Source organism: Pristiophorus japonicus, chromosome 9 (assembly GCF_044704955.1).
Source record: "Pristiophorus japonicus isolate sPriJap1 chromosome 9, sPriJap1.hap1, whole genome shotgun sequence".
In the NCBI taxonomy this organism is placed as follows: domain Eukaryota; kingdom Metazoa; phylum Chordata; class Chondrichthyes; family Pristiophoridae; genus Pristiophorus; species Pristiophorus japonicus.
Window position 1 is genome coordinate 151,274,196 of NC_091985.1, and position 16,649 is coordinate 151,290,844.

The 16,649-nt window shown below is 48.8% G+C and overlaps 1 protein-coding gene across 1 annotated transcript in view; it reads left to right on the forward strand.

Moving 5' to 3' along the window:
* plg (plasminogen) overlaps positions 1-16,649 on the forward strand; it is a 283,880-nt gene that overhangs the window by 74,010 nt on the left and 193,221 nt on the right. Inside the window, exon 12 of the mRNA XM_070891008.1 lies at positions 7,895-8,041. Coding sequence (XP_070747109.1) covers positions 7,895-8,041 — 147 coding nt within the window. The remainder of the gene's footprint in view (positions 1-7,894; positions 8,042-16,649) is intronic.

Sequence of the window (16,649 nt, forward strand, 5' to 3'; positions counted from 1 at the left end):
TTTATTTTTGCTTTCTAATTTCAGCTTTTCTCCCCTCCCTCCTGAATCTAGTTTCACATTCCCATCCCCCTGCCAAGCTAGTTTAAATCCTCCCCAACAGCACTAGCAACCCCCCCCCACCGCGAGGATATTGGTCTCGGCTCTGTTGAGGTGCAACCCGTCCGGCTTGTATAGGTCTCACCTCCCCCAGAAGCGGTCCCAATGCCTCAGGAAACTAAAGCCCTCCCGCCTGCACCATCTCTCCAGCCACGTATTCATCTGCTCTATCCTCCTATTTCTGTATTCACTAGCTCGTGGCACTGGGAGTAATCCAGAGATTACTACCTTGGAGGTCCTGCTTTTTAATCTCTCTCCTAGCTCCTTAAACTCTGCCTGCAGGACCTCATCCCTCTTCCTACCTATGTCATTGGTACCGATGTGGACCACGACCTCTGGCTGTTCACCCTCTCCCCCCAGAATGCCTTGCACCCGCTCATGACATCCTTGACCCTGTCACCAGGGAGGCAACATACCATCCTGGAGTCAGGTCTGCAGCCGCAGAAATGCCTGTCTGCTCCCCTGACTAGCAAATCGCCTACCACTATAGCTCTTCCATTCTGTTTCCTCCCCCCACCCCCCCCGTGCAGCTGAGCCACCCGTGGTGCCGTGGACTTGGCTCTGGCTGCACTCCCCAGAGCCACCATCGCCCCCACCGGTACTCAGAATAGAGTACCGGTTGGAGAGCGAGATGGACTCTGGACTCCTGCACTACCTGCCTAGTCCTCCTCTTCTGTCCAGGGGGTCACCCAATCTCTATCTGTCTGCACACTCTTAAGCTGTGGGGTGACCGCCTCTAGAAACGTGCTATCCACGTTGCTCTCAGTTGCGCGGATGCACCGTGGCGAGTCCAGCCGCCGCTCAAGCTCCAAAACACGGAGCTCAAGTTGGTGCAGTTGGAAACACCTCCTGTACACATGGTCGTCCCGGCTGCTTGAAGCATCCAGTATTTCCTGCATGCCACAGGATGTGCAATCCATGGGACTGAGCTGCACTGCCTTCCCTCGAGTTACACTCGCAACTATCAAGTAGAATTAAACTCTAACCCTTAGCACAACACATTCAGCCGCTACTCAGTAAACAGCTGATTTAATGAACTGGTCCTACGTAGATAATAAGGATCACATATATTTATTTCCAGTTCTTACTTACTTACTTACAAAAATGCCAAATGTTTCCTACCGAAAGAAAAGAAAAGGATAAAACACTCACCAATCCACCAGCCAATCACTTACCTGCTTGGCTGTGACGTCACACTTCGATTTCTTTTTACTTCTTTGTTTACTTTCTGCCCCTGCTGCAGGTGGCCTTCTCCCGACTGCCGCTGCTCCAAGCAGCCGCCGCCCTTTGTAGTCCCGTGCCCGCTCCGCTCTCACGATGCTGGCCTTCTCCCGACTGCCGCTGCTCCAAGCAGCCGCCACCCTTTGTAGTCCCGCGCCACCCTTTGTAGTCCTCCTCATCTCGGTCTTAACTGACCGACCCCTAATCTATGCCCCCTAGTTCCAGGCTCTCCAGCCAAGAGAAATATCCTTTCAGCAACTCCCTGTCAATCCCCTTCAGAATCTTATATGTTTGAATGAGATCATCTCTCAATCTTCTAAACTCCAGAGAGTATAAGCCAACTCTACACAATCTCTCCTCATAGATCAACCCTCTCATCTCAGGGATCAATCTAGTTAACCTTCGCTGCACCGCCTCTCAGACAAGTATGTCCTCCCTAAAATAAGGAGACCAAAACTGTGCAAAGTATTCCAGGTGTGGTCTCACCAAAGCCCTGTACAATTGTAGCAAGATTTCCTTCCTCTTGTACTCCAACCCTCTAGCAATAAAGGCCAACATGGTATTTGCCTTCCTGTCCCTGCAAGCTAACTCTCCGTGTTCCCTGTACTAGGAAACCCAAATCTCTCTGAACACCAACACTTAATAGTTTCTCACCATTTAAAAAATATTCTGTTTTTCTATTCATCCTACCAAAGTAAATAACCTCACATTTCCCCACATTATACTCCATCTGCCACCTTACTGCCCACTCACTTCACCTGTCTATATCCCTTTGCAGGCTCTTTGCATCCTCCTCACAACTTACTTTTCCACCTAGCTTTGTATCGTCAGCAAACTTGGATATATTGCACTCGGGCCCTTCATCTAAGTCATTCATATAGATTGTAAATAGCTGGAGCCCCAGCACTGATCCACTAGTTACAGCCTGCCAATCTGAGAAAGACCCGTTTATCCCTACTCTCTGTTTCCTGTCCGTTAATCAATTTTCTATCCATGCTAATATATTACCTCTAACCCAATTAGCCCTTGTCTTGCATAGCAACCTTTCATGTGGCCTTATCGAATGCCTTTTGGAAATCCAAATATACTGCATCCACTGGTTCCTCTTTATCTACCCTGCTAGTTACATCCTCAAAAGTCTCTAATAAATCTGTTAAACACGATTTCCCTTTCATAAAACCATGTTGACACTGCCTAATCATTTTAGGATTTTCTAAGTGCCCTGTTACCACTTCTTTATTAATGAATTCCAGCATTTTCCTGACGACTGATGTCAGGCTAACTGGCCTGCAGTTCCCTGTTTACTCTCTCATTCATTTCTTGAATAGCAGGGTTACATTTGCTACCTTCCAATCCGCTGGGACCGTTCTAGAATCGAGGGAATTTTGGAAGATCCTAGTGTTGCCACGCAGGGCAACCCAAGTATGGCTGATGGAAGGCTGCTGACTTTCAGTGGGGCACTTTCAGTTGCAGGACGACCTCGAGAAGCTGGTGACTAGGAGTGTGAAATTGAGTGACGGTGTTTCTTCTTCTTCACCCTCCTCTCCCTCTTCTTGGTCAACCTCTGGCTGGCCAGGCTGCATTTCCTGGGTGTGTGAAATGAGGAAGGTGCAAGGGTGGAGTTGTGGTGAGGAGAGGGTGGGAAAGCGAGAGGTGCCTGCTCACACCATGCGTAGCTTGTATATCAGCAGAGATTGTGGGGTGAGGGGGAAGTGGGATGTGGGAAGCAGGATAACAAATGAAGATACCAGCATCTTGTATTCTTTCAGCCCCGCCACTGGCCAAGGGCACAGCCATGCCTCTGCCAAGAATGGCCTGCACCGTCTCCTCCCAGGGTGTGAGGTGATGCTAGGAATGTGAGGTGTGCCTTGTGTTTGGTAGAGATTGTAGGTAGGTGAGTGATTTGGGAGGGTGGGGACAGGAGTCATGCATTGAGCAGTGTGTGAGGCTAGTGATGCAGTTGGTAGGAGACGGCTTTTGAAGATGCATTCACTGACCTTGACCACTCGTCTGAGGTCATGAAACTTCTTTTGGAGCCAGATCCGTGGGGTAGATACAGCTGGCAGTGACAGCCTTGGTGATCTGGTCCCACACCGTTCTTTCTGGAGGGCCACCTGGCCCCCGTGGGTAGAGGACCTCTCTTGCAGTGTTGACCCACTGCACAAAGCTGGAGTGCTGCGTGCCAAACCCTGGGTGGCCCTTTCCTGACTTGCTGAGCCATTTGTGTTAGTGCATGGTCAGGTTTGTGGGCGGGGCCAGCTTCCAGCCGAAGGTTTTTAAACGGGCGCAAAAGATGGTGGAAACTCGATTTGCACTGGACGTAATTTGCACTTGATATTCTTTGATCTTTTACGGTAGCGCGGGGAATACCCGCCAAGGCCAGAGCACGGAGGTCCTGCCGAGTTTAACAGCTGGACCTCATTATAACTTTTGTTCTCCCACTTCCTGCCCTGGCAGCTTCCTAAATTGGCAGGTTGGCCGGCTGCTGGGCGGGACAACTGGCGGAAGGAGACCGCACTGGGGACAGACTTCGGCAATTGGGTGGGGGTGTGGTGGGAGAGAGAATGAGAGATTGGGGCTTCGGGGTGGAGGGGGAGGTGGTGGGGGAGTAAGAGGCCATGGCCGGAGGGAGAGAGCAAGAGATTGGAGCAGGATGGGGAGAGCTGAAGGCTTCCTTGAGCGGTCAGGAGAGGGGGTGCACACTCCAGCTATGAGGTGCTGACTCTACTGGTCCACCGGCAGGGTCCAATGACAGGAACATACATCAGAATGCTGAGTGCAAGAGATACACGGAAATAGAGCTTGCTTTACGAGATATTGTACACAATGGTTTTAGGCTTGCACGAATACCGACTTCCCCATGTTGACTGGAGCATTGTGACCAACCACTTCCTACCCTCCCCCCACAGCCCTGTAATACCCCAGGGTATAAACACATAAAGGAAATATGGAAAATTCATCTTCACCCCACTCAACGATTAAAACCAGTCCGGGAGATCTTGTTGATCGTGTGTATAGTATCTGTTTATCTGCCACCAAGCTCATGGTCTACAGGTCTGTAGTAATACCCACCCTCCTGTATGGGTCAGAGACATGGACCATGTACAGTAGACACCTCAAATCACTGGAGAAATACCACCAGTGATGTCCTCGCAAGATCCTACAAATTCCCTGGGAGGACAGACACACCAACATTAGCGTCCTCGACCAGGCCAACATCCCCAGCATTGAAGCACTGACCACACTTGATCAGCTCCGCTGGGCAGGCCACATTGTCCGCATGCCAGACACGAGACTCCCAAAGCAAGCGCTCTACTCGGAATTCCTTCACGGCAAACGAGCCAAAGGTGGGCAGAGGAAACGTTACAAGGATACCCTCAAAGCCTCCCTGATAAAGTGCACCATCCCCACTGACACCTGGAAGTCCCTGGCCAAAGATCGCCCTAAGTGGAGGAAGTGTATCCGGGAGGGCGCTGAGCACCTCGAGTCTCATCGCCGAGAGCATGCAGAAACCAAGCGCAGGCAGCGGAAAGAGCGTGCGACAAACCTATCCCACCCACCCCTTCCCTCAACGACTATCTATCCCATCTGTGACAGGGACTGTGGCTCTTATTGGACTGTTCAGCCACCTAAGGACTCATTTTTAGAGTGGAAGCAAGTCTTCCTCGATTCCGAGGAACTGCCTATGATGATGATGATGATATGTTTATCCACTTACCTTCCATATGATACGATCTCTCCCTCATCCAAGAACTGGTAACGACAGTTTATGAGTGAGAAGAGGGACAAGACAAAACAGCAGGATTGCATTCGGCTTCACCTTGCCCTACTCTTTGACAGGCTACCTGTGTCTTTTTTGTCGCTAGCCTCAGCCATTCCAACTCCCTCTTACCAGCCTCCCACATTAAAGCCTCCATAAAATTAAGCTCATTCAATACTCGGCTGCCCATATCCTAACTCACACCAAGTGCCGCTCACCCATTACCCCTGTGCTTGCAGACCGATATTGGCTCCCGGTCCGGCAACACCTTGATTTTAATATTCTGATCCTTGTTTTCAAATCACCATCATCGCCTCTCCCCTCCCTATCTCTGTAACCTCCTCTGCCCTTCAACATTTTGAAATCTCTGCGCTCCTCCAATTCTGCCCTCTTGTGCATCCCTGATCTCCAGCTCCACACCATTGATGGCCATGCCTCCAGCTGCCTGGGCCCAAAGCTCTGGAATTCCCCCTAAACCTCTCTGCCTCTCTTTCCTCCTTAAAGCCTACCTCTTTGACCAAGCTTTTGGGCACCGGTCCAATATCTCCTTATGTGGTTCAGTGTTTGATAATGCTCCTATGACATGCTTGCAGCATTTTACTACGCTATGTACGTAGTTTTATGTATTTACTATATAAAGAAAGAAAGACTTGCATTTATAAAGCGTCTTTCATGACCACCGGACATCTCAAAGTGCTTTACAGCCAACTAAGTACTTTTGAAGTGTAGTCACTGTTGTAATGTAGGAAACACAGCAGCCAATTTGCGCACAGCAAGCTCCCACAAACAGCAATGCGATAATGACCAGATAATCTGTTTTTGTTATGTTGATTGAGGGATAAATATTGGCCCCAGGACACTGGAGATAATTCCCCTGCTCTTCTTCGAAATAGTGCCATGGGATCTTTTACGTCCACCTCGGTTTAACGTCTCATCTAAAAGACAGCACCTCCGACAGTGTAGCACTCCCTCAGCACTGCACTGGAGTGTCAGCCTAGATTTATGTGCTCAAGTCCCTGGAGTGGGACTGGAACCCACAACCTTCTGACTCGGAGGCAAGTGTGCTACCCACTGAGCCACAGCTGACATATAAATGCAAACTGTTGTTGTCTTATGGACAAGGATGACCACAGAGATCAAGGGGTTGTAATTCCTGAGTCCTCTTCCATCTATCCATTTATATTACCTGCTGCCTTGTCCTGCAAGCAGAGCAAGATGCCTTGTTATCTTGTTATTTGGATAAGCACATCCGGTGAGAGAGGCAACCTGCAACTCAACCTGCGAGTCGGTAAAGGATTGTGACATTATGCAACTGGGTTGGAGGTAGCACTTCAGCCAATAGTTTCAGTCCTGTGCTTTCCACCAGCAGGTGTTTGACAAAATGACCTCTGTAGTTCATTCTTCCACTTAGACGTGTCCAAATGCATATCTACCGCACGAATTTCAAACTTCACGGGCTCCAGCTGTAAATCCTCCAAAGTACTTAGTGTAATGTATGCACCTGTGAGTATGCTCACGGGTTGGTAGAGTTTTTGAGTTGGGAGTGGCTTTGCCAGTCACGTGATGGTCACAAGACTCAATAAAACCCCAGCCAGTTTTGGGTCCGGGGGATCCACGATGAGGCAGGTGGTTCTGAGCCTGGTGGATGAACTGGTAATGTGTAGTGTGATTGTTAAACCCTTTGCTAATAAACCAACTAGTTCTTAATAGCAATGTGTTGCCATGAGTTCTTAAGCAAAGAACCCATGAAGCAAATACACTACACTTACCACAGAGAGACTCGATGCAAGGCCCATCGAAAGGCCCGCCCTTCGGCCTACATCTACTGCTGTGCTTGCTGTTGGCCCTCAGCTTTCTCCCCCATTGGGGCTTTTCACAAGTCTTCAAATGGAAAGGCCTTACGCAGCGTGGGATTGAAGTAAATCCTGAGTAAAACTGCTCTTTCAGTGTAAATTGCTGCTTAAATAAATGTTAAAAAACCATGGGGAATAGAAATTCAGTATCGGCCCGTATTGGGGGCGGTGACAGTCGGGAGCCATGAGATTTAGCGCCAGGCACTGAAGTCTCGGGTTACCGCCCCCAGAAGGAAGTGGAGCTAAATCAAGCGCCCCACGTCCTTCCTGGCGTGCTAATGGAGTGGACGCCTCAGCAACGTTGCGCACTGGGCCGTGCAACTCTGCCACATGCGAGGGGCCGTTCCCTCACTTAACGGGAAAAGCCCAGCCTGCCGACTCCGCAAAGTACAAAGGGACCTCCCTGGACCACCGTGGAGCGGGGGTGCCGCGCGGTCACCTGAGCCATCGCGTCCAGGTGTTTTTTTCGTCCGGCACTGCTGCAGGGGCCGAAAGTGAATTTCAGGGCTGGGGCACTAACGGGCGCGCGGCGATGACATCACAATCTCCGGGCGCAGGAGGTTGGAACGCAAAACCGTAACGCCGCCGCTAAACCGCTGCCCAATATGACGGGAGTCATTAATAGTGTTGCGACCGGTCGCTAACTCATTTGTGCCCTGTTACCGCCCCCCGGGGGTGCTAACAGGAGGTGGAAAGGCACCCAATTTCACACCCATACATTTAATGCCACATTTGTATAGCAAAATGTGTTGGAAATATTTACTCTCAGGAGCAAGGTAAGGAGGGTGGGTAAAGATTAATAACCGATCGATTAATAACAAGCCACAGAATTGCTATCCTTTAATGTACAATTACTGCATAGAGCAAGATAACTTGGGATACTAGTAAATAACATTGCGATTTTTTTTTAGATCAAAATGATCCTCAAAATCTGAAACATTCTTTACCTTTCAGTGTCGATGAGTGAGGGTGGACCCGCTGACTGCTTTAATGGGAATGGGGAAAACTATCGCGGGACTACCGCCGTGACACTGTCAGGAAACAGATGCCAGGAATGGGATTCCATGACACCACATAAACATGAGAAGACATCGCGCAATTTTCCTGAGGCGTATGTACATAGTCCGAATTTGTACCGAACTGATCACAGATTCAAAGAAAAAAAGACTTGTGTGTATATAGCGCCTTTCACAACCTCAGGACGTCCTAAAGCGCTTTACAGCCAATTAAGTACTTTTGAAGTGCAGTCACTGCTAATTTGCGCACAGCAAGCTCCCACAAACAGCAAAAAGATAATGACCAGATAATCGGTTTTAATGATATTGGTTGAGAGATAAATATTGGCCAGGAGAACTCCCCTGCTCTTCTTCAAAATTGTGCCATAGGTCCTTTTCCCTGAGGACTGGGAGAAATTTAGAAATCAGCAGAGGAGGACAAAGGGTCCTCCACTTTTTAAAAAGGGAGAGAGAGAGAAAGCGAGTAATTATAGACCGGTTAGCCTGACATCAGTGGTGGGGAAAATGTTAGAATCAATTATTAAGGATGAAATAGCAGCACATTTGGAAAGCAGTGACAGGATCGGTCCAAGTCAGCATGGATTTATGAAGGGGAAATCATGCTTGACAAATCTTCTGGAATTTTTTGAGGATGTAACCAGTAGAGTGGACATGGGAGAGCCAGTGGATGTGGTGTATTTGGACTTTCAAAAGGCTTTTGACAAGGTGCCACACAAGAGATTAGTGTGCAAAATCAAAGCACATGGTATTGGGGGTAATGTACTGACATGGATTGAGAACTGGTTGGCAGACAGGAAGCAGAGAGTCAGGATAAATGGGTCCTTTTCAGAATGGCAGGCAGTGACTAGTGGAGTGCCGCAGGGCTCAGTGCTGGGACCCCAGCTCTTTACAATATACATCAATGATTTGGATGAAGGAATTGAGTGTAATATCTCCAAGTTTGCAGATGACACTAAACTGGGTGGCGGTGTGAGCTGTGAAGGGGACGCTATGAGGCTGCAGGGTGACTTAGACAGGTTAGGTGAGTGGGCAAATGCATGGCAGATGCAGTATAATGTGGATAAATGTGAGGTTATCCACTTTGAGGGCAAAAACGCGAAGACAGAATATTATCTGAATGGTGGCAGATTAGGAAAAGGGGAGGTGCAACGAGACCTGGGTGTCATGGTTCATCAGTCATTGAAAGTTGGCATACAGGTACAGCAGGCGGTAAAGAAGGCAAATGGTATGTTGGCCTTCATAGTAAGGGGATTTGAGTATAGGAGCAGGGAGGTCTTACTGCAGTTGTACAGGGCCTTGGTGAGGCCTCAGCTGGAATATTGTGTTCAGTTTTGGTCTCCTAATCTGAGGAAGGACGTTCTTGCTATTGAGGGAGTGCAGTGAAGGTTCACCAGACAGATTCCAGGGATGGCTGGACTGACATATGAGGAGAGACTGGATCAACTGGACCTTTATGCATTGGAGTTTAGAAGGATGAGAGGGGATCTCATAGAAACATACAAGCTTCTGACAGGACGGGACAGGTTAGATGCGGGTAGATTGTTCCCGATGTTGGGGAAGTCCAGAACCAGGGGACACAGTCTTAGGATAAGGGGTAGGCCATTTAGGACTGAGATGAGGAGAAACTTCTTCACTCAGAGAGTTGTTAACCTGTGGAATTCCCTTTCGCAGAGAGTTGTTGATGCCAGTTATTTTGGATATATTCAAGAGGGAGTTAGATATGGCCCTTACAGCTAAAGGGATCAAGGGGTATGGAGACCAAGCAGGAAAGGGGTACTGAGGGAATGATCAGCCATGATCTTATCGAATGGTGGTGCAGGCTCGAAGGGCTGAATGGCCTACTCCTGCACCTATTTTCTATGTTTCTATGTTTTACATCCACCTGAGAGGGAAGAATGGGCCTCGGTTTAATGTCTCATCCAAAATTATGAGGGGCCTACATAGAGTGGATAGGAAGACCTATTTCCCTTGGCAGAGGGGTCATTAACCAGGGGACATAGATTTAAAGTAATCGGTAGAATGATTAGAGGGGAGATGAAGAAAGATTTCTTCACCCAGAAGGTGATGGGGGTCTGGAACTCACTGCCTGAAAGGGTGGTAGAGGCAGAAACCCTCATCACATTTAAAAAGTACCTGGATGTGCACTTGAAGCGCCTTAACTCCGACAGTGCAGCACTCCTTCAGTACTGAAAGGAATGTCAGCCCGGATTATGTGCATGAGTCTCTGAAGTGGGATTTGAACCCGCAACCTTCTGACTCAGATAGTGCTACAAATCTAGATATTTGTCTTTAATGGTACGGAATCATTAACAAGACACAATCAGTAAAGCAGGCTATGGATTACGATGTGGTACTCCAGAGTACTTCCCAAAGGAATTACAGGAGCTAGGGCAAAATTGTGCTAACACTCCATTAATAGTGGTGTACCAAATGACTGCACATGGACACTCAGTCACTGTTTACGTTACACTGAGTGTACAAAGGAGTTTCACTGTCTGTTGTCCCAACATTCCCCTCCTTATGTTCTCTAACTTTCTGTCTCTTGTACATTCTTCGTTTCTCTCTACTCATATGTTCTCATCATCTCCCTCCTTGTGTTTTTGTTTCTGCCTTCTTGATTCCTCCCCTCCAAGCATCCCACCCTTCCTTTATCCCTCTTTCTGCTGTTTTTTTCCTTTCTCCTGGTCTCTGTATTACTTTCGTGCACTCCTGGCTGGCCTCCCACATTCTACTCTATGTAAACTAGAGGTGATCCAAAACTCGGCTGCCCGTGTCCTAACTCGCACCAAGTCCCGCTCACCAATCATCCCTGTGCTCGCTGACCTACATTGGTTCCCGGTTAAGCAATGCCTCGATTTCAAAATTCTCATCCTTATTTTCAAATCCCTCCATGGCCTTGCCCCTCTCTATCTCTGTAATCTCCTCCAGCCTCACAATGTCTCTGCCCCTCTAATTCTGCCCTCTTAAGCATCCCTGATTATAATCGCTCAACCATTGGTGGCCGTGCCTTCTGTTGCCTGGGCCCGAAGCTCTGGATCTCCCTGCCTAAACCTCCCTGCCTCTCTATCTCTCTTTCCCCCTTCAAGACGCTCCTTAAAACATACTTCTGTGACCAAGTATGTGCTAATTTCTACTTATGTGGCTCGATGTCAAATTTTTATCTCGTAATACTCCTGTGAAGCACCTTGGGACATTTCACTACGTTAAAGGCGCTATATAAATACAAGTTGTTGTTGTTTTACTCCTTGTTATTTCCTCTCTGGCTTGCTCCTTTATTTACTAATAACCCACATAAAATGGGGACGTCTTTCTATTTGTCAGTGCTTGTGAACAACTATCTTGCCCTCAGATTTTTGACAGCGATATAAGAACATAGGAACATAAGAAATAGGAGCAGGAGTCGGCCATTCGGCCCCTCGAGCCTGCTCCGTCATTCAATAAGATCAAGGATGATCTGATCTTGGGCTCAGTTCCACTTCCCTGCCCGCTCCCTATAACCCTTGACTCCACTATAGTTCAAGAATCTGTCTATCTCCACCTTAAATATATTCAAAGACCCAGCCTCCACAGCTCTCTGGGATGGAGAATTCCAAAGATTCATGACCCTCTGAGAGAAGAAATTCCTCCTCATCTCCGTCTGAAATGGGCAATCCCTTATTCTAAAACTATGCCCCCCTAGTTCTAGATTCCCCCATGAGGGGCAACATCCTCTCTGCATCTGCACTGTCAAGCCCCCTCAGAATCTTGTACGTCTCAGTGAGATCTCCTCTCATTCTGCTGAACTAATATTGAAAACAGGCAGAACAAACAGCAATGTACAATCCCATTGGTTAATATTTGGTGCTCTATGTGACTGGTCATTGGGACCACTTGTTACGTTGACTACGAGCATCCCATTGATGTGGAAATATTGAGCTTGTCATTAATGGCCATTTAGTCACTCCTCTTGTACTTGCTACTGGATTTCACTCTCATTCTGCATTGTCAGCTGAACCCTCGTTGTGTAGTTTCTCACATCTTCTTCCTCAATGTGACATTTTTCCCCACAAGTATTGTTTCAGTAATGATTTTATCCCCTGATTGCTTACTCTCACAGCACAGTTTCTTGCTAACGGTCTCACAATTCCCTATTAATACGGTTCACTGTCAACTTTGTGGTTTTGAGACCAATCAACAGCTCACCCTTAACCAATACCTGGAATAAGAGAGAGAAGTGAAGAGTTTTTTGTACACTTTGGAATATTCCCATTATCAAACTGTCTGATCAGAAGCTGTTGAAATACCTTCAAAACTACACCAGGACAGCCCCTCCCAAACCTGCGTCTTCCACCACCTAGCAGGACAAGCGCAGCAGGCGCATGGGAGCACCATCCCCTCCAAGTTACACACCGTCCTGACTTGGAAATATATCGCCGATCTTTCATCGTCGCTGGGTCAAAATCCTGGAACTCTCTCCTAAACAGCACTGTGGGAGTACCTTCACCACACGGACTGAAACAGCAAGAAGTCAGCGGCTCACCACCATCTTCTCAAAGGCAATAAATGCCGGCCTTGCCAGCGACGCCCACATCCCCATAATGATTATTACAAAATATATGTAACTGCTGAGTTATGTTCTTGGCAACTCATTGAATGGTGTCAAACCACGAAAGGCCAGTGATCGGTAAATAAGCGTTTCGGGGAAATTGTGCGATCAAGGCATTTGCGAGGTTCACGTTGCCTTCCCTTATTGCGTGAATGATAACACAGCCACTGTCTCATCCTCAGTTCATTTCTGTTGTGTTCCTAACATAGATGAGACTGCACACAGGGAGGTTAAAGTAACAGTGACCTCAGTCTTTATTAAGACATTCCAGAGTGAGTAACAGGCCTTAGGGGCCGGCTTATATACAGTGCTCCCAAGGGATGCTGGGATCCCTTGGGACTTCAGGGGATGCGCTCCCTGGTGGCAGAACATGGGAGTGCATGCTTTACAGATACACAACATCACTTCCCCCACAGAGTCAAAGTGAAAACTATTTACAAGGTGAGGTGGTCGGGAGCCTTTCTTTCTCTGGTGGACTGCCTCGGTACAAATGTCTGTTCTGGTGTGTTGGCTGTGCCCTCGCTGGGCTGGCGTGTTGTTGGCCCTGCAGGGCTGCTGGGTGAGCCTGGCCTTGCTGGGCTGTTGGGCGTGATGGGTTCGATTTCCTGGTCCGGCATGGTGTCGTTGATCATTTGGGTGTGTGTTGTGGGCTCGAAAAAGGTGGTGTCTGCTGTGAGTTGTTCAGGGCAGTCTGTGAACCGCAGCCTCGTTTGGTCCAGGTGCTTTCTGCAAATTTGTCCATTGTCTAGTTTGACTACAAACACCCTACTCCCTTCTTTAGCTATCACCGTGCCCGCGATCCACTTGGGACCATGTCCATAGTTTAGCACATACACAGGGTCATTCAGATCAATTTCCCGTGACACAGTGGCGCGACCATCATTTACATTTTGTTGCTGCTGCCTGCTCTCTACCTGATCATGCAGGTGGGGGGTTAACCAGCGAGAGTCTGGTTTTAAGTATCCTTTTCATGAGTAGCTCAGCCGGGGGCACCCCTGTGAGCAAGTGGGGTCTCGTGCGGTAGCTGAGCAGTACTCAGGACAGGCGGGTTTGGAGTGAGCCTTCTGTGACCCGTTTAAGGCTCTGTTTGATTGTTTGTACTGTCTTCTCTGTCTGCCCATTGGAGGCTGGTTTAAATGGGGCCGAGGTGACATGTTTGATCCAATTGCGGGTCATGAAGTCTTTAAATTTGTCACTGGTGAACATGGCCCGTTGCCACTGACCAGTATGTCAGGCAGGCCGTGGATGGCAAACATGGCCCTCAGGCTTTCAATGGTGGTGGTGCTTCCCGACATTATTTCACATTCAATCCATTTTGAAATAGCATCCACCACCACCAGGAACATTTTACCAAGAAACGGGCCCGCATAGTCGACATGGATCCTCGACCATAGTCTGGAGGGCCAGGACCACAAACTTAGTGGTGCCTCTCTGGGCGCGTTGCTCAACTGAGCACATACACTGCATTGCCGTACACAGGACTCGAAGTCAGAGTCGATACCGGGCCACCACACGTGGGATCTGGCTATTGCTTTCATCATTACTATACCCGGGTGTGTGCTGTGGAGATCTGAGATGAACGTCTCCCTGCCCTTTTTTGGTAGCACTACGCGGTTACCCCACAACAGGCAGTCTGCCTGAATGGACAGCTCGTCCTTTCGCCGCTGGAACGGCTTGATTGGCTCTTGCATTTCAACGGGGATGCTGGCCCAGCTCCCATGACGTACACAGTTTTTTACTAGGGACAGCAGAGGATCTTGGCTGGTCCAAGTCCTAATTTGGCGGGCCGTAACAGGTGATTTATAATTTTCAAATGCTTCCATGACCATCAACAAGTCTGCGGGCTGCGCCACCAACAACAAGTTTGTAGGCTGTGCCATTTCCACCCCCGTGGTGGGCAATGGTAGCCGACTGAGAGCATCCGCACGGTTCTTGGTGCCTGGCCTGTGGCGGATGGTATAGTTATACGCTGATAGCGCAAGTGCCCACCTTTGTATGCGGGCTGAGGCATTAGTATTTATCCCCTTGTTTTCAGCAAACAGGGATGTGAGGGGCTGATGATCAGTTTCCAGCTCAAATTTGAGACCAAACAGATATTGATGCATTTTCTTTACCCCGAACACACACACTAATGCCTCTTTCTCAATCATGCTGTCGGCCCTCTCAGCCTTAGACAAGCTCCTGGAAGCATAGGCGACAGGTTGCAACTTCCTCGCAACATTAGCTTGTTGTAATACACACCCGACCCCGTACGACGATGCATCACATGCTAGCACGAGTCTTTTACACGGGTTATACAATACAAGCAGCTTGTTGGAGCATAAAATGTTTCTGGCTTTCTCAAAAGCAATTATTTGTTTTTTTTCCCATAGCCAAGTTCTCACCCTTACGCAATAACACATGTAGGGGCTCTAAGAGGGTGCTTAACTCTGGTAGGAAGTTACCAAAATAGTTGAAGAGTCCCAGGAATGACCACAGCTCCATGATGTTCTGTGGCCTGGGCGCATTCCTAATAGCCTCTGTCTTGGCGTCAGTGGGCCGAATGCCGTCCGCCGTGATCTTTCTCCCCAAAAACTCCACTTCTGTTGCCATGAAGACGTATTTCGACCTCTTCAGCCGCAGCCCTACGCAACCCAGTCGCTGGAGGACCTCCTCCAGGTTTTGTAGGTGCTCGACGGTGTCCCGACCCGTGACCAATATGTCGTCCTGAAAAACCACCGTGCCTGGTACCGACTTGAGTAGGCTCTCCATGTTTCTCTGGAAGATCGCTGCAGCCGACCGAATTCCAAACGGGCATCTGTTGTAGATGCACAGTCCCTTGTGCGTGTTGATGCAGGTGAGGCCCTTCGAAGACTCCTCTAGCTCCTGCGTCATGTAGGCTGAAGTCAGGTTGAGCTTGGTGAACGTCTTGCCTCCTGTCAGTGTTGCAAATAGGTCGTCTGCCTTAGGTAGCGGGTATTGGTCCTCTAGTGAGAAACGATTAATAGTTACTTTATAATTGCCGCAAATCCTGACCGTGCCATCACTTTTGAGTACTGGAACAATTGGGCTGGCCCACTCGCTGAATTCCACTGGGGAGATGATGCCCTCGCGTTGCAGCCTGTCCAGCTCGATTTCCACTCTCTCCCTCATCATGTGAGGTACCGCTCGCGCCTTGTGCTGAATGGGTCGTGCCTCTGGGACCAAGTGAACCCGTACTTTCGCCCCGGAAAAGTTTCCAATGCCTGGCTCAAAAAGCGAAGGAAATTTGTTAAGAACCTGGGTACACGAGGCCTCATCGACATGTGATATCGCTCGGATGTCATCCCAGTTCCAACGGATTTTGCCTAGCCACTTGCTTCCAAGCAGTGTGGGGCCATCGTCCGGGACTATCCAGAGTGGCAGTTTCTGCACCGTGACCTCATAGGTGACCTTGACCATGGCGCTGCCCAGGACAGTGATAAGCTCTTTGGTGTACGTTCTCAGTTTCATGTGGATGGGGCTCAGGGCTGGTCTGAGTGCCTTGTTGCACCACAGTCTCTCAAACATCTTTTTACTCATGATGGATTGGCTAGCGCCAGTGTCCAGTTCCATGGCTACGGCTAAACCATTCAATTTTACGTTTAGCATTATAGGCGGACATTTCATCGAAAATGTGTGCACTCCATGTACTTCAGCATCTGCCTCCTCTCTCTGAGGCTCGAAATTGCTTTGGTCCACCATGGACCGATCTTCTTCTGCCACGTGGTGGTTAGCAGGTTTTTCAGAGCTTGCAGCTCGTTTGCAAGCTCGTCGGAGATGCCCCATTGTTCCACAGCTCTTGCAAACATACCCTTTGAAGCGGCATGAATAGGCTGAATGGAAGCCTCCACAACGCCAACAAGGTGTGAATTGCCTTGCATTCATCCTTTGTTGGGGACTCTGAGTCATCTGGGTCACCTGAGGCCTGCTGGCAGTTGCAGACTTGTGGGTTCTGCCCTGTACATTTCTGCTTGCAAACACAGTTCCAGTTAATTTATGAACATTGCTCGCACTTGTGTGCTGAGAGATTTGTTTGGTGTTATCACTGGTGGACATAAATGCCTGTGCTATCGCAATGGCCTTACTGAGGGTCGGTGTTTCTACAGTCAAAAGTTTTC